The sequence below is a fragment of the Dasypus novemcinctus genome, chromosome 10 (assembly GCF_030445035.2).
Source record: "Dasypus novemcinctus isolate mDasNov1 chromosome 10, mDasNov1.1.hap2, whole genome shotgun sequence".
Taxonomy (NCBI): Eukaryota; Metazoa; Chordata; class Mammalia; order Cingulata; family Dasypodidae; genus Dasypus; species Dasypus novemcinctus.
This window is the reverse complement of record NC_080682.1, coordinates 40,136,669-40,161,847: the sequence shown is the minus strand read 5'-3', so window position 1 is coordinate 40,161,847 and position 25,179 is coordinate 40,136,669. Positions and strand designations below refer to the sequence as shown.

General features: G+C 35.1%; 1 protein-coding gene across 1 annotated transcript; it reads left to right on the top strand.

The window, feature by feature from the left end:
- The first annotated feature begins 12,146 nt into the window (after window positions 1-12,146).
- LOC101430586 (olfactory receptor 4C3D-like) lies at window positions 12,147-13,073 on the top strand. The gene has a single exon (XM_004483915.1). The coding sequence runs from the start codon at window positions 12,147-12,149 to the stop codon at window positions 13,071-13,073; it is 927 nt and encodes a 308-aa protein (XP_004483972.1).
- The last annotated feature ends 12,106 nt before the right edge of the window (window positions 13,074-25,179 follow it).

The window sequence follows — 25,179 nt, the reverse complement described above, 5'->3', positions numbered from 1 at the left end:
GCCTCAATTCTTTATTATACGTTTCAAACGTACAGAAAAGCTTAAAGGATGACCAATGAACATCTCTACATCCTCCACAAAGACTCAATAGTTAAATAATTTTTTACATGCTTGCGTTATCTCATACTGTCTCAGGTGAACTATTTTAAAATGTTACAGACATCATGAATTTTCAAACTTAAAAATTTCTGCATGCATCTCCTAAGGACAGTCTCCTACATAACCTCAATACCATTATCACATCTAGGAAAATTAAACATATCACATCCATCTAATACCCATTCCCAGATGGATTATTTTAATTAACAAGCATGGATAAGAAAAGATTAAAGAAAAATGAAGTATCCCAAAATATCTCTTTTCCGGTCCTTCTCAATTAAGTGCTAGTGTTTATTTTGCGTGAAGAAACTTATAGAATACTGATAATAAGGAACAATTTGCTAGTTACACTTAGTAATTACTGTTCATACATTACAATATTGTTATTTCACATTATCTGGGCTACTCCAGCTAGGTTTTTTTTTGGTTACTATTTGCATGGAATACCTTTTACCAACCTTTCAATTTTAACCTGGTTGTCACCTTATGTTTGTAGTGCATCTCTTGTAAACAACATATAGACAGCTCACATTTCTTTAAGCCTCTCTGTCAGTCTATGTCTTCTGATTGGGGAGTTCATGTCATTAGCATTCAGCATTATTACGGTAAAAGGCATTACTTGTTTCATTCATTTTGTCCTTGAGTTCTCTGTTGTCATACCATTCTATGATCTGTCTTCTTAACTTTGAGTTTACTGTTCCTAATAATCTTCATTTCTAAACTCTGCTGCAAATCTCTCACCCTTGTTTATTCCTTTCAGGCTGCAGCACCCACTTTTGTATCTCTTGCAAATAGAGTCTTTTGGTAACATATTCTATCAATTTTTGTTTGTCTGTAAAGACTTTGAACTCATCCTCATTTTTGAAGGACAGCTTTTCTGGACACAGAATTCTTAGCTAGCAGTTTTTCAGTGTCTTCAATACATCATACCCACTTTCTTCTCTTTTCCATGGTTTCTGATGAGAGGCTTGCACTTAATTTTATCGAGTTTCCCTTGTATATGATGCATTGCTGTTCTCTTGCTGCTTTCAGAATCTGCTTTTTATCTCTGATATTTGTCATTCTGAATAGTGGGTGTCTTGAGGGTGGTTCTATTTGGATTTATTCTGTTTAGGGTTTGTTGTTCTTCTCTGATATTGATATTTATCCTTTTCATAATGGTTGGGGAGTTTTTAGTCATTATTTCCTTAAATATTCTTTCTGTCCCTTTTCAATTCTCTTCTCCTTCTGGGAAACCAATAAAGTGAATATTTCATGTTGTCGTTCAATTCCCTAAGACTCTGGTCCATTTTTTCTATTCTCTTCTCTTTTTGTTCTCCTGTCTTTTCCAGAACAGATATTCTGCCTTCAAAGTCACTAATTCTGTCTTCAAGCAATTCAATCTGCTTCTATGTGTCTCTAATGTATTTTTAAACTAATCCATCATGTCTTTGATCCACATAAGGTCTTTTAATTTTCTTTGCAGGCTTTCAAATTGTTCTTTATACTCTCCCAGTGTCTTCTTAATATTCTTTACTTCTTTAGTCATATTTTCTATAAATTCTTTGCTTTAAGATAGTTGTGTGATTATTACTGACTAATTGTCTTAGATCCTGTATCTCTTTATTATATTTAGTTTGTTCTTTTGGCTGGACCATGTCTTTCTGTTTTTTTCTGATGTCTAGGCATCTGAATATGTTGGTATATTTACCCTGGTGGCTAATTTCTCTCTCTTGACTATTTTTCTCTCTTTTCTTTTTTTAACAGCTCTTCTTTGGTATTTGGTTCAACTTATATTCTCAGTCTTTAAAGTTGCCCAGCTTAAGTTTTTGAAGTCAGGCGGGAGACTCACTAATGGGTGCAGATTTTCTCCCAGGGGTTGTATGCAGAAGGTCTGAAGTTTTTTCCCATGCAGTGTAAGACTGGCCAGCAGATGGTGCTAGTCAGTACGATTTTACACGGAAGTATTTCTTCTCGGCTTTCCTGTGTTCCCGTGTTGAATCTATACATCAGAGATTCAAAGAGGGCTCTGCTGGATGTATTCACTGAAGAAAAGCATCCCAACCTCCCCTCCCTTTTCTCTTGAAACAACTGACAGGAAGGAAGATGTCTGTTCCCATCTCAGGAGGTTGCAGCAAGCCAGGGTTTTTAGCCCAGCTTAATATCTTGGGGATAGGGGAGGAGAAATCTTCTTGGCTGCCTCAGGAGGCTTGGTAATTCACGTTTGTCATTTCAGCTTCTTCCTCTCACTGTACTTCACCTTCCTGGGAGATGTGTAACACTGCCCTGATATCTTGAGCCCCAAAGCAGGTCCTTCGGACAGCTTTTGGCTTTTTCTCTGTTGTTTTTGTAAGAGCATTCAGGTCTGCCTCTTAGTCCATCACCATCTTCCCCAGTAAGCCTATTTCTTGATGCCAGAAAATTACATGTGTCATTGATGTTAAAACTCTAATCATGGGTGACAAATTGTGCTTCCGTCTTCTCAGTGCCAACATTAACCAATATATCTGGTATGGTGTGGTGTATTGAGATATGTGGTATGGTATGTTTGTGTGTGTAAGTGTATTTTCAATAGATTATACATCTAAATGGGAGTGGATTTGGGAGGCTAAAAAGTTGTTCTTTAGCATCATAATTTTTTCATTTGACTTCAAAGCAAGTTTGGAAGATTTTTATAAATGGATTAAATATAAACAAATCCCAAACAAAATAAAATGTAAAAACCCATTGAAGCAGGCTAGTAAGATAGGGAAAAGACAGATCTGGAACTTGGCAGAGAGTCCACGTGGACTGCTGGAGGAAACCCACCCCCAAGATTCTGCCACTCAGAAGAAGGCTTCCTCTGCAACCAGGAGTAGCCCCAGATATTCCCCAAAGGACTTTATCATTGGACCGTCTTGGGAGATTGATGGGGGAAATAAGCAATCAAAATGGTGAACAGCTGGAACTCATCTCCTCCCATTAGCAAAGGGGTGGAAAATTAACAGTTTAAAAAGCATCACCAGGGCTAAGTTCTCCCGCTCGTTCTCTCTTGTCTCTGGACTCCAGCTCCAGGAGCTTCTCACTTGCTTGGATCACCACACAAGTAAACCTGGGCATTTATAACCTATAATGGGAAATTGTAGCCTGTAAATCAACCATCTTTATCACTTTTCAGCCCCTTCCTCTCTACCTGAGAGGACTTAATCTGTATATCCTTTCCTCCCTCCCTACCTGAATAAATTACTGGCTTAATTCACCTGACATGCACTTGAAATTCATTTCTGTAGCATAGTCTATGAACCTAAACAAAATCTGGTAACACCATGGTGAATTAAGAGAGGGAAACAGGATCTGGATTTTTGTGAGTCTTTTAACTTATCTCTCCTAGTAATTGCCATATCCACAGATAAAATAATTTTCAAAGAAAGGCGAACTCTGACTATGCAACTATAAAATGAACACATGACAGAGAATGTATTTAACCCATTCATTAATAAGAGAAAGAGTGACATAATCAGTTTAGAGGAGAATCCAATGTACCACACATATTATTACTCTTTCAAAGATGTTGTAATGAATTCATAAATAGATGTCCACCTACCACAATGGTTGAGGGAAATCAATTGAACCTCCTGCTGACAACAATTGTATTTCTATGAATAAGAATTATTTGCATTATTATCAGTTTTCTTTGATTTAAAGAACCCAAACCAAAATAGCCCAAAGATAGTGAAAATCACAAAACACATAGAATCATGTAACCTCCATGAGTGTGCTAAGCAATACATAAGTTTTCATTGAAGCACCTAATAAACATTTTGTTACATTTCAGTCTTTCACTGTTTTTTTCCCTAATGGAAGATAAAGTATCAACAATATTCAAATGAAGTACGGAAATTTTTAAAATAAAATAAGTTTATGAAAGTGAAAATTTGTCTCCCATTTATTTCTACTTTTTTTTTAATAAAAGAAAAGTACAAACTACAAACTTCCTGTATCCTTAGTAGTCCTGATATGAAATACCATACTCAGAGGGGGACAATAAAATAGTTTAATGAAAATTATTTATCCAAGCATGAGACGAGTTAAGGGAAACTAAAAAGGGATGAAAAAGCACCCCAGAGATAGCAAGGGTGGGAAGCCATTAGCACACGGAGGCTTGAGAAAGTCAGTGGTAGAAGTGATTACAGTAACCTAGAAGGAAATGGATTTGTACCAGAGCTGTATATACCTTAATTAAAGGTATCCAGCCATTCACAAACTGCAGGAGGGAAGCAGCGGAAAAAACACCCCACTTCCTTACTTCCCCATCATGCTTTCTAACTTTTAGCTCACATTTCCTGATAACCAGAGTGAAATGCAGCCTGTTTGAAGCAGAGCATGGAAGTGGACCATAGATGATTTCCTACTCCTGGGTGGAAAAGGAATGATAGGAGTATTTCTAGTTCATGTTCCTACAGTACATTAATTTGCATTCCCTTTTGGAGTTAGTTGGAAAAATGAGGACATGGGAGAAATAAGTAAGAACTCTCCAACGTTTTAATTTTTACTCAGTCAACAGTCATTGAATTCCACAAATACCACTATGGGTCAGACACTGAAGTTAGCACTTGGACTAAAAAGGTGAATAAGACAGATACAGCCTTGTTTTTCTGTGACTAATTTAAAGGACTTTTGAATTGAAGAGTGAGGCAAATTAGATTTAATCTGTATATCAACAATCTGTAAATATAGAACTAAAAGTTGAAGAAAGGTTAGTTTTTAATTTCAGAATGTGTTCCAATATTTTTTTTACTGGTTGAGAAGGAATCAGATTTATTAAAAGGTGAACTCCCTGTGCCTAGATGTCCCGCAGCAAAGACCCAGTGACTTTTCAGAAAGTGTGTTAAAAGGGATTCCAGCCTCCATTTAAAAAACTGAATTAGGCAACTTCAAAGGCTCATTCTAACTCTCATTTTGTAAAATTGAAAAAATAGCATATTTCTTCTTTTCTGGCACAGTATGGAATAAAACTACTTATATTACTAAACTGCTTTGGGTTTCTCTGAAAATCCAAAATATAAAATGTCCACTATCTGGGTATTAAAAATATGAATGCCTCACTTCTGAGTACCTCATCAACATTGGAAGGAAAGACAGGATATACATGGCTGGACTCATTCTAAAAGGATTTCTGCAGATAATTCTATGCAGGGTCTTATTTATCATCTACATTGTCATTGTCAGGGGCAACCTAATGATTGTGAGTACCATAATCTGTACTCAGACTTTTGTGTCAACAATATATATCTTCCTTCATGTCTTAGATAGATGCATGCTATTTCTTTTCGATAATTCCTAAAATTCTAGGTGATGTGCTCTCTCAGACAAAAGTCATCTCCCTCATTGGCTGCATGGCACAGTTCTTTACTGAATTTCCTAGGCATTCTGAGGTTGGCCTTATGTTCTTGGCCTGTGATGGCTATATTGACATCTTCAGATCTTGGCACTATGTAAGCTTCATGAACCACTGCACATGCTGCTTTCTGGTGGAAATGTTTAAGACAGTGGGCTTTCTATACTATAGGATAAGTTCTAGTCACCTTCTGGCTCTCATTCTGTGGACCAAACATCATGGAACATTTTGTGTATGACAATCCACCCTGATACATGTGCCTGCAATGATACTTTCCTCATTGGTCCCTGGGTAGCTGCCAATTGTAGAGTAGTCCCTGTGATCACCTTTAATATTGGTGATATCTTATGTTGTCATCTTGTCGTCCCTGAAGACTCACAGATCTGCATGGAGGAAAAAGGCTCTTTGTATGTTCAGTTCCCACATCACAGTTGTCTTGTAATTGTTCCCTGTATTTTTATGTATCTATGTCCAGTAATCATCTTCTCCATGGATAAAATCAAGGCAATATTCTATAACCTTGTTATTACCACATTACATCCTGTCATGTATAAGGTAAGGAACACAGAGGTAAAACATACTATTAGAACATTATTACATAGGAATGTAATTTCAGAGAGAAAAAGATCCAATACAAAGATTGTATTTTTATCAAAAACTATTTTTTTGTTTTATTACTTTAAAACCTAATTACCCCACCTCTTATCCACTTACAGATTTTTTTCCCCAAATCTCTCTTCTAATTGCAGAGTTGCATAACACACCTAATATAAAAGCAGCTAGTACTCACAAAACTGTATTGACTACTGGTATATAGGAGAGTATGTAATACAATTTAGAAATAAGATACTTGATAAATTTATATTGGAACACACTCCATAACCTAATGTTTAAAATTATATAGGGTTCTTGTTTTGTTGAGTAGGAAATGCCAGTAATAATAAAAGTTTGTTGCATTTAAATCAAAATGAAAACTAGTAAGTGCCCTCATATGCTCATAACAACCCTATGAAATTAAAATCTAGTTCCTTTATTTTACAAAAAAAAAGGAGGATCATAAATGTTAAATAACTAGATCAGAGAATATGTAAGTCAGTCTTGAACCCCAAAATTCTTAGTCTATTTCTCGAGAACTTTTAATTATATAGAATTCCTTGGTGTTAGCTTGGTTATGACTTGATACAATAAAATATTTTTTATTATATTATGTAGGAAGTGATAAGTTATTAGATTCAAAATCATTAGTAGAAACTAAATGCAGATATTTTTCAAAAGCACTTAGAGAAATACATCCATAAAACATTTTTCACTGTTAAAATTCAGCTGCTTAGTTACTTGACTTTTACATTACTAAGAACACTTCTTAGTATCCTATTTGCAAACTGCTTTCCAAAATGGTTTATAAGGTATGGAAGAAACAGGATTCATTATTCCACATTTGAACAAGGGAAGTATTTCTTAATTAAACTTACTTAAGCCACAGGTTATACGACCTATTCATATTATGAATAGTTTTTGGGTCTTTTAAAAAATGAGGTCTGATACCCAAAGATAAATGAATATTGCAAGTAACTTTACGCTACTTCTTCAGTTCGACAAATCCAGCCTCCCATGTCATGAGTACCATATGTTTTATCAAAGAAGTTAATGGCCATCATGATGTAACAATATTTAGCAAGCATATTATGATTGTAGAAAAAATGAAGGAGAATAAGAATGAAGTTCCAGGATCAAGAGACATGAGTTTCATTTTTCCCTGTGAGACCATCTCATTCTATGACTTTAAACTGTCTTGCCATTTATAAACGCAGTTTATTTAGGTAATTCAGAAGGTGTTTCCAAGATTTTTTATTCTGTAAATGTCATTTTTATTACTTTAAGTATTGTTAACATATTTATAAATATATTTGCTTCTACCCCAAGTTTAAGAAGTAAAATTGAAGAGTTATGAGAGATTATATGTAGAAGCCGGAAATTGACCATAGTCCACCACCCTAAACTTTCCCATTTCTGGTAAATGCCTTAGAAAATGTCCTTCTGGGGAAGCAGACTTGGCCCTATGGATAGGGCGTCCGCCTACCACATGGGAGGTCCGCAGTTCAAACCCCAGGCCTCCTTGACCCATGTGGAGCTGTCCCATGCGCAGTGCTGATGTGCACAAGGAATGCCATGACACACAAGGGTGTTCTCCGTGTAGGGGAGCCCCACACGCAAGGAGTACGCTCCATAAGGAGAGCCGCCCAGCACGAAAGAAAGTGCAGTCTGCCCAGGAATGGCTCCATACATACAGAGAGCTGACACAAGAAGATGACACAACAAAAAAAAAAGAAATGCAGATTCCCGGTGCCGCTGATAAGGACAGAAATAGTCACAGAAGAACACACAGCGAATGGACACAGAGAGCAGACAACTTGGAGGGAGGGAGGGGGTAGAGAGCAAAATAAATAAATAAATAAATCTTTTCAAAAAAAAGAAAATGTCCTTCTGGGTGGAAGGATCTTTGGATTGAACTGAGTTTTTGAGGATATGCACTCTACTGTTGAGTGTTTTGTTGCCTTGAGAATATGAATTTATGTCTATTGAAAAGTACAAAATTACACATAAGAAAACTGCCAAGCCCCCAATTGTTGCAGAATTATTTCCTAAAACTGTCAAACATCAAAGTATATCTCAACAGCTTTCTGACCAATTGTGATCTGATCCATATTTCATTTCTTCTGCTTTCATTCTGATTTACCCTTCTAGTTTGAAAATGTGTTACTCTCTTTCCAATATTTTTTTCACTTTCTCTTTGAACTTGAATTCTGGAAACAGACTTTCCTGGTATAGACATTTTAATTAAACATTAATTTTTTATAGATACATTACTTTTATAGACAACCCAGACTTTAGACTCATTACTGTAGACGTTGCGCTTTCTCCATGCCATAGTATTTTAGGCCCTGTAAAACTCCCCAAATGTAGGGATTAAGAAAAAAAAACAAAACAAAAACTTTGTTGCTACCACCCTAACTATTTAAGTAGAAGATGGATGACCATTTATTGGGTGACCCCCAAATCCACTGAATCAATTTCAACCTTTTATGAGGATGGGAAGATTAACTTTGTAAGTACATGCTAGTTCTATGATCTGACTCTTTCAATTAAGAAATGAAAGACATGTTGAAGACTTTTTCGCAGATGAGCTTATATATTCCTTAAAGTTCTTTGCATAGTTTCAAATCACATTCAAGCTTTCTTTGGCATTTGCTATCACAAAGATTATCATAGCTAGCACTGTAATAGTCAAATGGTCTCAACAAACTAATTTTGTTACATGACCTCTGACAATTTTCTTGAGCTGTTTTTCTATCATGACATATTGTTAAGTGATCACACCCTCTTGAATCAATCCAGGAGTTATCTTTCCCATTTCACAGATGTATTGTGAGATTAAATTCTAATTGCTGTAAGAAATACATTTTACTCTATATGTATAATTCAATAGGTGAAATTATTTTCGTCATTATCATATTAGTTTATTCCATAATGAGAGCAATAAACAACTACCTTGAGGAAGCTCTGAACATTTCCTCTGGTGTGAGGTTCCTTTAGTATAGTAGGGTTTATAACAGTCCTGCAAGCATACCGGAATATAATATCTAAAACTTACAATCAACATAAAGGATGGCTTGAAAAAAGAAACATAATATTATGTTGATAATTTTAAAAAATCAGATAGTTATGTACATAAATGTCTACTTTTTACTATACCAAACACCTGGAATCTCCATACTAGGCACATTTATTATCAAATGTCCAAAATTGTAGTGTCATTTAGTTAATTTGTAAGTGTTTGATTCATTTTTTTCTCTTGTTATTCTGATATGTCTTTTGGTAGACTTAAGGATGGATTTGAAAGTTAAGGATGAAATGCTGTAAAAGTTCTCCTCTGATGTTTGGTTAAGTAATGTGAAATAATTGGATGGTTCACAAGTTCTACTAATAATGATGAAATGCCCCTGAGGTCTCATTAGCCACAGCTAAGAAACTTCTCTTAAAACAGGATATGTGGCAGCACTTTTAAGACTCCAGAGAAATGGCACCTATTATCCATAGGTGCCATTTACAAATCAACAGAGACTTCTTGTAGCTGAGCTAGTTGGCATTTTAAATTTTACAACTTTACTTCCTTCTGTGTTAACTAACAGTGGCCTGGGGCCCTGGCATAGAACTGTGTCAAACAAGTTTAGAGGTGAGAATTTTATTTCTGGAAATCATATGATTACATATAAATCCTAGATTTAAATGGATCTTAAAGATAATGTAATCATACCCCAACTCACTGCAGCCCCAACAATTTGAAGTTTAAATCCCTTCAGCATGCAACCATCAAGGAAAATAGAATCACCCTACTCTCACCAATTTACAGGTAGCATTTTGGGATCTTTTTTTGTTTTTTTCCTATTGATATGTGTTTAACTTAGATATTATGTACTCAAATTAGCATCCAGATTTCCTGCTTAATATTAGAAGATAGAAATTTTCCTACAACATTACACAATATTTGAAGTCATTTCTTTTAATATCTACAAGCTGTTGGAAGTGATGCAATCTATTTTTACTTAACCATTTTTCTAACATTGGGCAGTCAATGCATTTTCTAACTTTTCAAAACTAATAATTTTGTTGAACATATTGTCAATATTGATTTTTCCTTTTAAAAATATTTTCCTTTATGGTGTACTCCTAGAATCAATAGTATTGATTCAAAGGAAAAAAAAGACAGTTATTTCTATTTCTCCATAGTGATTTCTAAATCACTTTTGTAAATAATATCTTATGTCTACTTTTTAAACACCATACTTTTTTTCAGATGTTTGGGGAATTCAACCCAGTATAAGAGAATTGCAAAGAAGCAGCAGCACTTTTCACATGTGCATAAGATTTTCATCTTAGCTAAATTAAAACCAAAATGCCTTTATCTCTTTCTTTTTGAAGGAGAAATAAATATGTTTTGCAGAATAATTTTTTTAATTTTTTCTTTTTTTTATCCTTTGGGGAATTTATGTCCCCAAATTGGGATGATTCTCCCATTTGAGAAATAATGTGACACCCTTTATTCAATGATGGTTGTTGGATGTTATGAGAGAATGGTAAGAGAAAGGATGAAAGTGCTTATATCAGAAATGTAAAACACTTAGGAAGATCATTCATCTTATGGATGTTTGAACCATTGCTGTTTGGTAATAAAATACTGCAAGTTTTAGAGGGAATATCAAAGACATTTAACAAGAACTCTTTGTGACTGTGCAGACAAACATATAAATTATATGCATAGTGAGAGTCCAATAGATAATTGTTGGATTAGTGAGCATGCAAGTAACAGGTAGATTTTATAAATGTGTGTTTGTGTGTATAAGTGTGTATATATATAAATATATAGTATTTTATCTATCTAAAAGCTATCTATCATCTGTATCTCTATCTGTCTATCTAGCTAGCAAGCTTTAAAAACTTCTTTCTGTTCTCCAGGTTAAACGTTTACTTTTTAAGACTTTGAAAGTAAGATTCCCCTTATGTAAAAGACCTTCATAGAATGGAGAACTTACCAAGATGTTTTTGTTGTTGTTGTTTTTGTTTCATTTTAACCCCTTTCTATTGAAACTGTAAGTTTACTGAGTGGTAATATACCGAATTGTATAAGAAACATAATTTTAAAAAATAAACAATATTAATTGATCAGCGTTATAATTAAATTGGAAGTCAAATAACCTGGTGACACACTCTTTCCTAGAGAGATGTAATATTTCTATACTCACCCTATAGAATATGTTATAAACTCTAATTCTGGGATGTAGACTTCTTTCAAAAGTTTCTTTTCTTTGTAACGTTTCTCATATAGTGGGTAATGATAAACAAAACAGGTTGACAGGACCACTTGAGCTCCTGGGTTTATGGGCTGAGTCGTGTGTCTATTTTCTCACATGAACATGTAAGAAGTGTGGCAATTCTCCAAGCATTTATTCAGTACTTAATAAGTGCCAGGCATCACAGACTCTACTTCTGGCATTCTACTCTGCACTGTGAGAAAAGAGACATGAATAGCATGTGCTGTGGTAGGGAGCTGAGGTGTTTCCTACTACTACAAATTTACTTAATCTGCCATTTATGACACTGCTTGTCCAGTGGATAATGCCTTTCTTTTCACAGTTAGAGCTATTGGTTCATGTGTCAATTCTCCTGGAAGATGAAATAACCCATTACTGTTTGCAGCATTTGGAGTTTACGAAATATATTCTGCAGTCCCATTAGTAGGCTCACAGATACAGAAGAGGCCTTGGAAACTTACAGCAACTGACGTGGCTTAGCAAAGTCAAACAGAGTTGGAACAAAGAGAGACTCCAGGTCTTCTCACACATACAGCCCCGTATTTTTTCATTAGCTGTTAGATAAAATGGTTCCCTATAAAAGATGGTATATAGGTAACAAATGCAAGGTATCTTAAAATAAGGAAGAATCATCATGTAGGACATGGGAATGAATAATTGAAACAATTACTTGTGTGAAGAGGGTCACAAATGCACTCCACAGTTATGGTGACTACCTTATTTCTCTACTATGTTATTCAGACAAGAACCTTTCCCTGGTTAAGTATCTTTCTTTTTCTCTTTGTAAGTGATTCAGGCCTCAGGAAGGTATTACTCCCTGAATGGATCACCTCATGCCTCCCAACAATGTGACTGAATTTATTCTCTTGGGACTCACACAGAATCCATACTTGCAGAAGATACTCTTCATTGTGTTTTTGTTCATTTTTTTATTCACTGTGCTGGCCAATCTGATCATTGTCCTCACCATCTCTCTCAGCCCCGCACTTTCTGCTCCTATGTACTTCTTTCTCACCTACTTGTCTTTCATAGATGCCTCCTACACCTGTGTCACTACCCCTAAAATGATCATTGACCTGCTTTACCAGAGGAGAAGCATCTCCTTGGGTGGTTGCCTGACTCAGCTCTTTGTGGAGCACTTGTTGGGAGGATCAGAGATCATTCTCCTCATTGTAATGGCCTATGACCGCTATGTGGCGATCTGCAAGCCTCTGCACTATATGACCATCATGCGACAGCGGCTCTGCCGCCTCTTGGTGGTCGTGGCCTGGGTTGGGGGGATCCTCCATGCCACTGTGCAGATTCTTTTCATGATAAATTTGTCTTTCTGTGGCCCCAATGTCATTGACCACTTCATGTGTGACCTTTTTCCACTTCTGAAGCTTGCCTGCAGTGACACCTATATGCTTGGGATAGTGGTGGCTGCCAACAGTGGGGCTATGTGCTTGCTCATTTTGTCCATGTTACTTATCTCTTATATTGTCATTCTGCGCTCGCTGAAATCCCATGGCTCCGAAGGACGGCGCAAAGCTCTCTCCACATGTGGTTCCCACTTTACAGTAGTTGTACTCTTTTTTGTGCCATGCATATTCACCTACATGCGTCCCGTGGTTTCCTACTCAGTAGACAAGTTGGTGACTGTGTTTTTTGCAATCCTCACCCCCATGTTAAACCCTATCATTTACACAGTTAGAAACACAGAGGTGAAAAATGCCATGAGGAATTTGTGGAAGAAAAGAGTAACTTAGACTGGTTATAAGGCCAAGAAAGTGATGACACGTAAAAGCATTGGTAAATGTGAAAGCGAATTAAATACATACATACATACATACATACATAAATACAATGAGCTAATAAAAAACGAAATAAATCTTAGTGGATATAAATGAAAAAAAGAGGATTACCAAAGTTTTCAGGTAATTGATCCAAAAAAAAGATGAGAGACTAACATTTATGAGGATTTAATAGTGACTAGAAACTTCATTAGTTGTATTTAATTGCTTATCATGTACTTAACCAAGGATTCATGTTCATGTATGATATTCATATTCTAGAATATGCAATGGAAAGAACTGTAAATCCTCAGTTTGATGATTGTAGGGAATGTTTTGCTCCAGGGTCTCATTGCTGTTTTACTCAATTCTTCACACATTTATTACTTGAGTGAAATGACTGTTCTACTGAACCGTAGCTCCAGAACTTCCTTTACTTTGGCTATGCCTTTGGTGAAGCAAAAAGAAGAAATTCCAGGATGGGTATATGGTTGGCAATGGACAGCGGATGAGGGAAAGAACCACCACTGTTGTTGCTGTTGTTTGTTGCTATGAATCATCTGAAAGAAAAAAGAGAAGCACTATATAAAAGAAGAAAGGAAAAATCCTAAGATTATCTGTAAATTTTTCCTTGGCACATAAACTAAGTCAGACAATTTGAATATTCCTTTAATTTATTCTTATTTATTCAAATATCCTCATGGTTCATAGATTTTCTTGAGTATAAAGGAAGTTGTCCTTTTTATTCCTTCTTACCAAGACTTAAAAAACTATTTGAAACAATAAGGTTAAACATTCCTTTACTTAATATCAACAAAAATGGTAAGTTCCAATGCCATCGTTCCATAAGTGTAATACATATATTTGCATTAAATGAATTTTTTGTTACTATCAGGCATAATCATGTCAATTATCTGATATAATCCATATACTAAATTTATAGTTACAAAATTACTGTCCCCATTTACATTGAAGCAAATCAAAGCTAAGAGAGGTTTAGAAACTTACTTGCCTTGGTCACACAGAGTTTCAGCTACAGAATTCAAATCCAGGTCTTCTTAATCTCAATCCTATTCTCTTCCAAATAAACCACAGATGACTGTAGTATGTTTATGTGTTTAAATAAGAAATTTATATCCACTCTTAATAACATACTTTAACCTCCAAGAAAGATGATGCCATTTTTTTGTAACCTTGTTTCATATGTAGCAATATCTTTCAACAATGATTTTCCTCCATACACATGAAAAATATAGGGTCATTCTATTTTTTTTAAGGAATTTATTTATTTATTTCTCTCCCCTTCCCCCTCCCCCATCCCGATTGTCTGTTCTCTGTGTCTATTTGCTGTGTCTTCTTTGTCCGCTTCTGTTGTCAGCGGCACGGGAATCTGTGTTTCTTTTGGTTGTGTCATCTTGATGTGTCAGCTCTTCGTGTGTGCGATGCCATTCCTGGGCAGGCTGCACTTTCTTTCTCGCTGGGCGGCTCTCCTTATGGGGCACACTCCTTGCGCGTGGGGCACCCCTACACGGGGGACACCCCTGTGTGGCAGGGCACTCTTTGCGCACATTGGCACTGGGCATGGGCCAGCTCCACATAGGTCAAGGAGGCCTGGGATTTGAACCGTGGACCTCCCATGTGGTAGACGGATGCCCTAACCCCTGGGCTAAGTCCACCACTGGGTCATTCTAAATTACTATATAATTTATGAATTAAAACTTCTCTATCTCTAATACTCCCATTTGTGTTACTTCTCAAAAACATTCCTTTTCTCAAATCATCATCTCAAGCTATTTCCTCCATTATTTCAGCCTACACTAATGACAGAACAAGAAACATCTGTTCTTTGGGATGACTACATGCTCTAGCTTATGCATAGCTATCTCAAGTTCATATAAAACAGAACCTGTTAAAGGTCTAGGCTTGGGGCACAATATAATCAGCATCAGTAGCTAATTGACTCAAATGGCCAATGTTGTAATTGCGGGTAAGAAATTTCAAGATAATCTAGACTAAATAATTCAGAGTTCATTCTGCTTTAAGATTATTAGATAAGACATGAGAATCGGCCAGCAATAGGTACAGATATTTTGAGGCAATGCCACCTCTACTTTAAGAAAAAAGGATTTGAAGAAAGAAACCCAGACCAATGACTGTGTTTTAGGGGAGAAACCAAGTCCTAAATGGAGGAGTGATATAATTAATGAGACACAGATTACAAACTGTGAAAATCAAATTTGGAATACGTAGGAACTGAAGGAGGAAATGTAAAGCCATCTGACATTCTCAGTAGCTGCAATCTTGCCATTTAGGAATAATGGTAAGGTATTAGATATTTCTTTGCATGCTATCAAGAATATCTCACAGAAACCAATTTCCATCTGATTATTCCTGGTACTTTAAAATTAAAATAACATAAAAGGAAGTATGTATATTTCCTCATAGAAATGATTATGGTGATTAATATTTGGATTTGATGTGTGGGGATACTTTGGTTTAATCTGCACATTCAGTTCAGTTAAATTATTATGGATTATTTAATTGAGATGAGTAGTTTAAACACTGTCGAAGGTCAGTTATCAAGCATAAATTTGTTAGGTTCTTTGCATAGTTTAACACTCTTAAATCTAGTAGCACATATCATTAGATAGCTCTTTTTAAAATATATTTTTTATGTATTTTTAAAAGATACATAGATCACACAAAATGTTACCTTAAAAAATATAAGAGGTTGCCATAAGCCCCACTCCCCACACCTCCCACTTTTCCCACACCAACAACTTCTTTCACTAGTGTGATATAATCATTGCAATTGATGAATACATTTTGGAAGACTGTTACACAGCATGGATTATAGTTTACATTGTAGTTTATGCTCTCTCCCAGTCCATTCAGTGGATTATGGCAGGATATGTGATGTCCTGCATCTGTTCCTGAAATACCATTCAGGACAACTCCAAGTTCCAAAAATACCCCCATATCATTCCATTGCTAGAGTACCAATAATTCTATAGTAGAATACCAGTAAGTCCAGTCTAATTCATATTTTATTCCTCCATCCTGAGGACCCTGTGGTGGTGATACGCACTCCACATATCAATTGAGAGGAGGCTTCAATCCCACGCAGCTGGTGGATGAGATTCTCAGGCCTGCAGCTGTAGACATTTTTGGTTCCTTGGTGTGGTGGTTGTCCATCCTCACCTCCTTCTCAGATGACCTGAGTAAATCAAATGAACTGGAGAGTAGGTGCTAAATCACTGCTGACGCTTAGGAACCAGCTGGCACTTGGACAGCCCAGAGATTCAAGTCTCCTGGGTAAACACCAACCCCAGCACCAACCACGGGTTCCATAAAAGGAAAGAAGCCTGTGTAGAGAAGTCACATCTGAGTTCAACTCGATCACACTCAGAAACACAAAATCCAAAGTAGGACCCACTGGCAAGGCACCGAACTCCAGAGCCATCTGCCATGACCGTAGGACCTGGGTGTCTCCATTGCCCTTAGCGGCAGCACTACTTGGGGTTGTATCTACTTTGGCTGTCTCTGCTGAGACGTGCATAAGCGCAACTCTCTGATGACCAACTGACTCATTCTGAAGTCTTTTAGCCATATAAACTCGTTTGTCTTTAACATTTCCCCCTTTCATTCAAGGCATTGTGTTAGGGAAAGCCACCTGGTAATCTCATTCCCACATATATATTACCCTTCATAAATATATGCATATTGAAAAAATGGGGTACAATGGGCTCAAAGAATGAATCACTTATGGTTGAACTGCAAAGGAAGTAACACATGAATGAGAGTGATGTTTGGAGGAAAAAGAAGCAACTCAACTATGGAGGGACTTGATACTCTGTTTGTCTGTAAAAGTAGCACATTGAAGAGCTAAATATTATTTATTTAGGGATCTTCACATTGTTATCCCATACTGTGTTCATATATATTACTTGAAAATGTATTGAAAAATGGCTCTGTTGTCAAATAAGTTCAGGAAATTTTGAATGATTACATATATAAAATAAATATTTATCAGTGCCTTCAGTGTGCTAGAGAGTTTTAGGGACTGGGTTTACAGTGTTGAAAAATACAGACAAGGGTCAGGTTTGTGTGGAACTTAAAGTCTGGTGGGAAATAATAAACAAACAAGCAATAAATAATATGATATTGTTAGTGATAAGAATGATAAGAAAAGGTTGAAGCAGAAGAGAAAAACCAAATTTTGTTAGTTGAAACACATCTAGAACTTTAGGCACAAATTTGAAGGATGACATTACTTTCACTTTTTTCTGCAATTAGGTTTCCTAAATGGATGCATTTGCAATGAGGATGATGTCTCTCCCAAGAGGGTAAAAACTGACTCTTGATGAATGAGCCAAATTTAATGTTTTTACATATTAAGTTTACATATTAACAACATAAATAGGTATATAGAATAGCTATGGCATTAAATATTCTGAGAGGGTTGATTAAGAAAAATGTCTAAAAAGACTACTTAGGATGTAATAAAAAAAATGGTTGAGAAAGACTGCCCTGACATGTCTGAATATGTAGGCAAGAAGGTGGGGTAATTTTGGAGTTTTAGTAAAGATAATGCAATTTCATAAACCATCAGCTATAAGGATTATATTCTGTAAAAGTGAGAATCTTCTCTCTCAGCGTTCTCAGGATGTTAGGTCAAGTGTCAGTGAACCGCCTATAATATAAACTGTGAAGTATATTGTAAATATAGGATATTATTTTTTTATTGAATATAGAAAAATAATGAAGGCTATAACTCCAAATATTTCTAAATTGTAAATACATTACTTAAAAATAGTATTTGTTATGAATAAGAAAAACTGCTTTATTTTTCCTAGCTGAGATACATGTTTTAATCTTTAATAATTGTAACTATCCTGCAGTCAAAGTGACATAATTTTAATAATAGTCTTAGATGAACTGAACACTAAATAGGTGATTGAAAATTTCAGTCCTGCTATTTGCTAGGTGGTCAAGAAATAATCATATTGCCTTTTCTTCATCCATATCATCAGGTGGATGGATCATGTGTAACTATTCTCTTATCAAAGAACAGAGCTTATTTCCGGGGCAACTAATTGAATGGTTAATATCATGATTTGGTTTTGTGCTTGTGAAGCATTAGCTTGGCCCACTTCCAGTGAAGCTGAGTCCCTGGGAACCGTGTGTCACTTAAGGGGTGGGTGGGAATTCATTGGCATTGTGATTAGCGCATCAGTCAGTAGAGAACCAACCTCAAAGGGATGCAATTGGAATGATGCAAACCTGCACATTTTCACCACTTTTGAAAATGGCATTCTGCCCTCTTTTAGCCCAGACTCATTACCCAAAGGAGAATATAGTATTAATGATGTTTCTTTTAGATGTGAATTGCAAACTATTTTCAAAATAAGCTTAAAATACAGCCAAATGAGCCACAGTCCTTTGAATGGTTTTATAAAGAGCTTACCTGGCTTGCTTTTTTTGGCAAACTTGCCTATTTAGATTACATTTAAATTATTTTGCCAAGTAGAAGGGTTGTTTCTTAAGTCCATGGGCAATTAGAATATCTGTGTTAAATCTCTCTTTAAAATCACTGGATACTTTAGTTCTATCAAAATAAATCCTCATTAAATGATTGGATGATTTTTTCCTTGTGTAGGACCTGATTTACTCCTTCCACACTTGGAATAACCAAGTTGAAACTCGAAGTTGTCATGATTCCTAGCTCTTCTGTAAAAGAAACTTCATGTGAGTAAATTTTATTTGTGATCAGATATTTAGTTAGGCTGATGTGATCCTAGAAAATTGATTTGTACAATTTTCCACCTTCTACCTACTGGTTCCATTGGGTAAACTGGTTGGGTTTTGAGAGCTCACAGAAATGACCCTACGCTGAGCTTTGGATGTGATGTGATCTTAGAAAGTTAATTGAATATTAATTAAGTTCCTATTAATTCCGTTGCTATTTTGAAATAGTTGAAATAATTGAATCATCTAAATAATACACAATTATGTGATAATTAAATGTGTTAATAATTGAACTGCTGTTTCTGTTTATGTAAATTGTGGTTACATTATGGAGAGTCTTGTGCTATGAAAAAAATTAGCTTGATTTAATTTCATCTTTTTTGAAAAAAATATCAAAAAATAACTGTCTTTTGGCCTCTATCCAGATTATAAAGTTGAGCAAATTGTTTTTTATCTGTTTCAGATATGTGCTTTACGTAAGGGGAGTCTTGGAAATAGCTGGTATGTGTAGGATGGATTCAGAGACATTTTCTTATTCCCTATTTTCTTTCATATCTTTCTCTGTCTCTCATATCTATCTCTCTAACTATCTCTCTACCTATTCAACTCTATTTTCTACCTTCATTTTTTACCAAGGTACTTTAAGCTTTATTTTTCTACTAAAAACCTCTGAGAAGGAACTTTATTCAGGATTTTCTTTGTTTTAATTAATGATACATTAGATCTCTTTTACATTTTTAATGTAAGAATGAGTTGGAATTTTTCTATACTTCTCTATCAATATGTATATAAAAGAACAAACATTTATTTGTGAGGAGCTCTCAACTATGCTTATAAGGGTGGTGGTAAAAAAATAAATAAATAAATAAAAGGGTGGTGGTAGTGATATTGGGGGGGATACAGATAATTTGATTGGAAATAGCATGGTAAGATCATGAAAGATTTTTTTCTGGATTAAGTCCCGCTCTCAAAGAATTCCAAGAAAACACTAACTCTATCTAAAACGGCATAATAATTTCTGTTCTATAAAGATACTATTGTATATAATTCCGTCTCCACTAACCAGGTCTCATCATTGAAGGAAAGCAAAGTAAATTATGGGGAATTACCAAAAGAAATAATCTGTTTAAAGGCCTTAATTGGAGACATGTACTATTGATGGTGCATGTCTCAGGGAATAGACCTTCCAAAGGACACAGGACCACTGATGGTTCATTGATGATAATCCAAGGCACTCACTAAACTATTGCTAGCAAACTTAACTTATTATCCAGGATTTTATTGGAGAAATTATTTATTTTCATGAAAAATTCAGATGCAGGAAAAACACTTAGTATAAAGTCAAATTCTTAGATTCAAATCCAGGCTCTGTTACTTATTAACTGCATGGCCTTGAGGAAATTACTTTCCTCTTTCTCGGTTGTACAATGTGCCACATCATATGCAAGTGTGAGGATTAAATGATAAAATATGTGTAAAGTAACTAGCAAAATGTCTCATTCATGTGCTTATCAATTTATTATTATTATTATTAATTTAGTTTGATATGTATATCTGCATATAGACAGTATGTCTCTTTAAATATTACTTTGTACTTCATTTGGTTTTATCTGGAGACCAATAACAATTTCTTGTTTATGTGATCTTGTTTATGGCATCAGTGAAATTACATGAATGTAAGAATGAATGAATGAATAAATGAAAGTAAATTAAAAGTTATTTTTCACCACATTGTTCAGTGGACATAATAAAGATTGATAATATTTAGTATTAGTAAGACTGTAGGGGAAAATGACCATTTAGTATACTATTGTGAAAAAAATCTGGTATAGAATTTTGTAAGAGTAATGTTACAAAATATGTTAAAGTTAAAATATGCATATCTGACTTGGTGATGATGTTTCTAGGAAATTCTTCAACAGAAATATTCAAAACTAGTAAGTAAAGATGTCTGTAAAAGGATATCATTACAGCATATGTTTAAGGCAGAATGTTAGAAATAATATAGATATCAGGCAGAAATGAGCTGGTTAAGTGAACAATGGTGTAACCATAAAACGGAATTATATATGGCAATTAAAATGGAAAATGAATAAATACTGAGGTCAATGTTTATGTAAATTGTTAAATTAAAATATTCAAGTACTAATATAAAATACATATTTTAATAATATTCTTGCATATTTTATAGTGTAAGATACAAAAATGAATGTACATATACAATAAACCTGCATAAAAATGCATATCTGAAGATCACAAACTAAACTGCTAATACAGGGTTGAGTGAATTTTGTGGTTGGGAGTGGTCCATTGACTCTCAAATTTCAATTACTCTACCACTCCAAGGGCAATACTTTACTTTTATAATGTATAATTATAGCAATAAAGAAACCCCTCGGTTTTATTCAAATGGCTAGAATTTTTTAGTTAGAACTCTAGGCTCTTTTAGAAATTGGTTTTTGAAGATTTGACTTTTAAAGTCATTTCAAATCATGAATACTGGTAAGGGTTGATGAGTCATGATATCCTGTTTGTCAGCTGGGCATTTAATAGAGGTAGACATGTTTGTTGAAAACCTGAAGACAGATGATCTGTTTAAAATTGTGATTGGCACCATTCTCATCCTGGTAAAAGAAATCGGATGCTGCTCCAAGCATCCAAATGATGAAAAAATCATTTAATACTTAAAACCACCATTTCAGATAAAGAACATTAATTTCCCATTTTGTAGAGAATAAAACTGAGGCACAAAGAGCTTATCAGGCATAGAGTAGGTACTTGGAAGAATCTGGAATTTTACATAGATTTAGATAAGACTAAAGTTCTCACTGCATTTTCCCAATGAACTGTGGTCTAGTTAGGCACATGAAGGCGACATGCACCTCGGAATGTATGCAACTAAGTTTTATGATATGCCCACAATATGACAGTCATTTTAATGTCTGAATATCTATACTACTTTTTTAGTATACTTTAATACTAATAAGTTCAAACATTAAATTTTAAACCATAGTCCCAGGCACTTTATATGTGTGTTATAATAATACTGAAAACAAAACAAAAAACTGAAAATTAGAGGAAATGTATAACCTCTAGTCAGTTCCATCCCTGGAAGGTCCACAGCAAAGTCATTTAAGTGATGTCAAAATCCATATCTTTGGTTACAAACATCATATTTGCCCTTTCTCTTTTCATGCCTTGTCATGCTGTTGTCCTTACTGTTCACTTTCCTTTCAACTTTCTAATTTTTCCAATCAAAGCCTACCCCTTTCATATTCTTTAAAATGAATAGGTCACATTGATATCTTTCAATTCTGGAACTTACATTGTTTGCATATTATTTCATTTATGCTTATTCTGTTTCCATCTTTAATGATAGGACATTTCCTTCTATCCTCCAAACTCTCTTCCATCCTACTGAACTTTAGAAATATTTACTATCTAGGTAAATAGACAATTGAAGGAAATGTAATTCCCCACATCTTCATTTCAACAGTACTATGAACAATGGTCTTTCACTGGGACTCACTACAGAAAGAAAAGAAAAAATGTTATAGAGATGATATGATAGCAATGATTCACCTGAACTGGAAGTGCAAGGTATGATTTTGCAGGTGGGTTTTGTTAATGCATGTCTACATTTGTAAATGTTAAGGATGATAAATTCGATTTTTGAGCCTAGATGCCAATAAAAGAGCAGGTAACTCTCACAATGGCAAGCTCTTTTAGGGAGGCAGGAACTTGTACCATTTTGGTCGGGGACCCAGATTTCAATGCAAATGCAGTTTTCATTGTATGAATTCAATTTAATGTGTTTAATTAAATGACAAATATATGCAAAGTGCAGCAATAAGAATTTAGTGAAATGAGACTAAATTTGCTATGCTTAAAGCACCCACATAAAGAGATAAGACCAATACGAAATTGATATAAAAATTGAGCTGAGAAAATAATCATTGCCAACACAGTACAAAGCTATACAGATGCATGTAGCAAACCCTCAAGGTTATGGGGACAAGAGGAAACATTGGGAGGAAGAACGGAACGGTGATAGATTTGGTTGATAGCAAAGGGTATGGTCAGAGGCAACAGGAAGTTAGCAGCTTCTAGGAATGAAAAATAATCATGATGAATATTTCAATAGTACTCTCCATAGAATCTCATGCTTGTTGCTAACTTTGATCTTCAGAACAATGTGATGATGCAGAATGTGAAATTCTTGGAGAGGATGCAGAAGACAGTGTTTGGCACCCTGAAATATGAACCTGCCAAAAGACTTTAAGCAGGTTTCATATTTTCTCTAACCCTCATCCACTGCATCTGAAAAACAGTGTAATAATAGTTCTTATCTCATATTGTTTCATAGTAATTAAAAGACAATTAGGACTTTATACTTGCATTATTTTATTTTTGCAGGATTTGAAAGTTAGAAAAGTTGATATGTAGCCAAAAAGTGGCCTGACTGGGATGAGAAACTGCCTGTTCACTCTGAATCCATGGCCATTGCCACTGTATAAAACAGGCTGAGTTGTGTGCTTCGGCAGTAAGAGATGGTCCTGTCTGTGGTAGGAGGGAGGAGTACAAAAGAGGAGGTTGATTGTATTGGGGAGGGTTTTGAATGTCAGGCTGAGAAGTTTAGATGTGAACTAGTAGTCAAAAGGGAAGTGTGATATATTCATTGATTTTAAGACAGAAGGAACATTATTATCTATTCTACTGCATATTGTTTAAAAATATTACATTATGAGATGATGCAAAGGAAATCTTACTTGAAAGTACAAACCATCAATGTGGATAAGGGCTGAGATACATTTGAAAGGGGCAGCATCCCTGAGTTTGCCTTCTTTGAGCCTCTGATGTTCCACTGATCAACCACAAATACTTTTTAGATAAGGGAACAAAAGTCCACAGGGGCCAGCAATGAAACAAGGTATCCTAAGGAAGTAGAGTGTCAATGTAAAATAAATCCAGTTATCCTGATTTCCAAGAAAGCATTCCTTCTACTTTATAAGGATTCTTCAAGAACTATTGAAGATCTCAAACTCAACATGGGAAAGCCGGAGTTTAGTCCACATTGAAGATTTGCAGAGTCTTCTAGGAGTGGTATACTTTGTTTAGCATGGAGAAGGATACTAAGAATGGGGCTCTGAGTATTTAGATGAGTCTTAGAGAACATATAATTTATATCCCCATTTAAAAAAATGTCCTCTAATATATTCTATCAGAATGACAGTCTCTAATTAAATACCCTTGTTAGAAAAAAGTTTTCTACTTAATGAAGCTGGGTTTTTTTAATCATACAACTTGTTCTTGGTTGAAATAGCTATGGCCTTTAGCTGGTAGAGACTGTTGTTCATTTCTTCAGTAGAGTGTAATAGTTATGAACGTGTCATTCAAAATGAAAGTATCTGGATTCATTATCCCCGCTTATCTTAGATGACAGGCTGAATGTCTCCAAGCCTCAGTTCCCTCATCTCCAAGATGAATTTTATAGTAGTAACCACCTTGAATGATGTGAAAATGGATAATGCACATGACTGAGGAGCCACATTGATGGTACATAGTGAGTGGAAAAGAATTGTGTTGTTTTACTGTTATTTTTATTGTCCTTTAGAATCCTTTGTTCCATCTAGAAACAGTACTACATAAGGAAGAATAGAAGGGACAATTTACACTGATACAGGTTCATGTGCAGAGATGGTATCAGTTAAATTGTGGGTCTGGGCATTCCTAGAGCAGAGAAAAAACTCAATGTTTTAGTTTCCATAATCAGTGGCACATCTTGAAAATGATTAGCACCAATTGAAAATAAAGTCAATGATTGTGATTTCTAGCTTTAGTATTAGATTGTTCTTATATATAATTAGAACATGTTAGAATTGTATGCTAGAACTTATACAGTTGTCTTGTTGAATGAAATGAGTGCAGGAATCATAAATCTGTCTCTCTGGATTGCTATGAAAATTATATCATGAAGCACAGTGTTTCACACATTTTGAGCACCCTGAAAAGATGGATTTGAACTCAGTCATTTTTCACTCCTTTCAGCCCCAGTATTTTATCTATAAAATTAGGAAAATGTTTCGTGGATGATTCCACCACCTGGGACACAGCAAGGAACCATCAAATATTAGCTCTATGTAATAATATTAATAATAGTTATAATAATAATAATAAACTAATTTGAAAAGGAAAACATGTAGATGGAAAGAGTAAATTTTTTTAAAAGTGGAGAGCTCTTATTATATGACATATCTATCTTGTAGGCTTTCAACTGGCATATTCTAGAAGCTCAGTAAGTATTTGAAATAAATTAATGAGTTCATATGAAATT

What these genes read in the sequence shown, in the direction of transcription:
- LOC101430586 (XM_004483915.1), top strand. Translation starts at nt 12,147, where the DNA reads ATGGATCACCTCATGCCTCCCAACAATGTGACTGAATTTATTCTCTTG.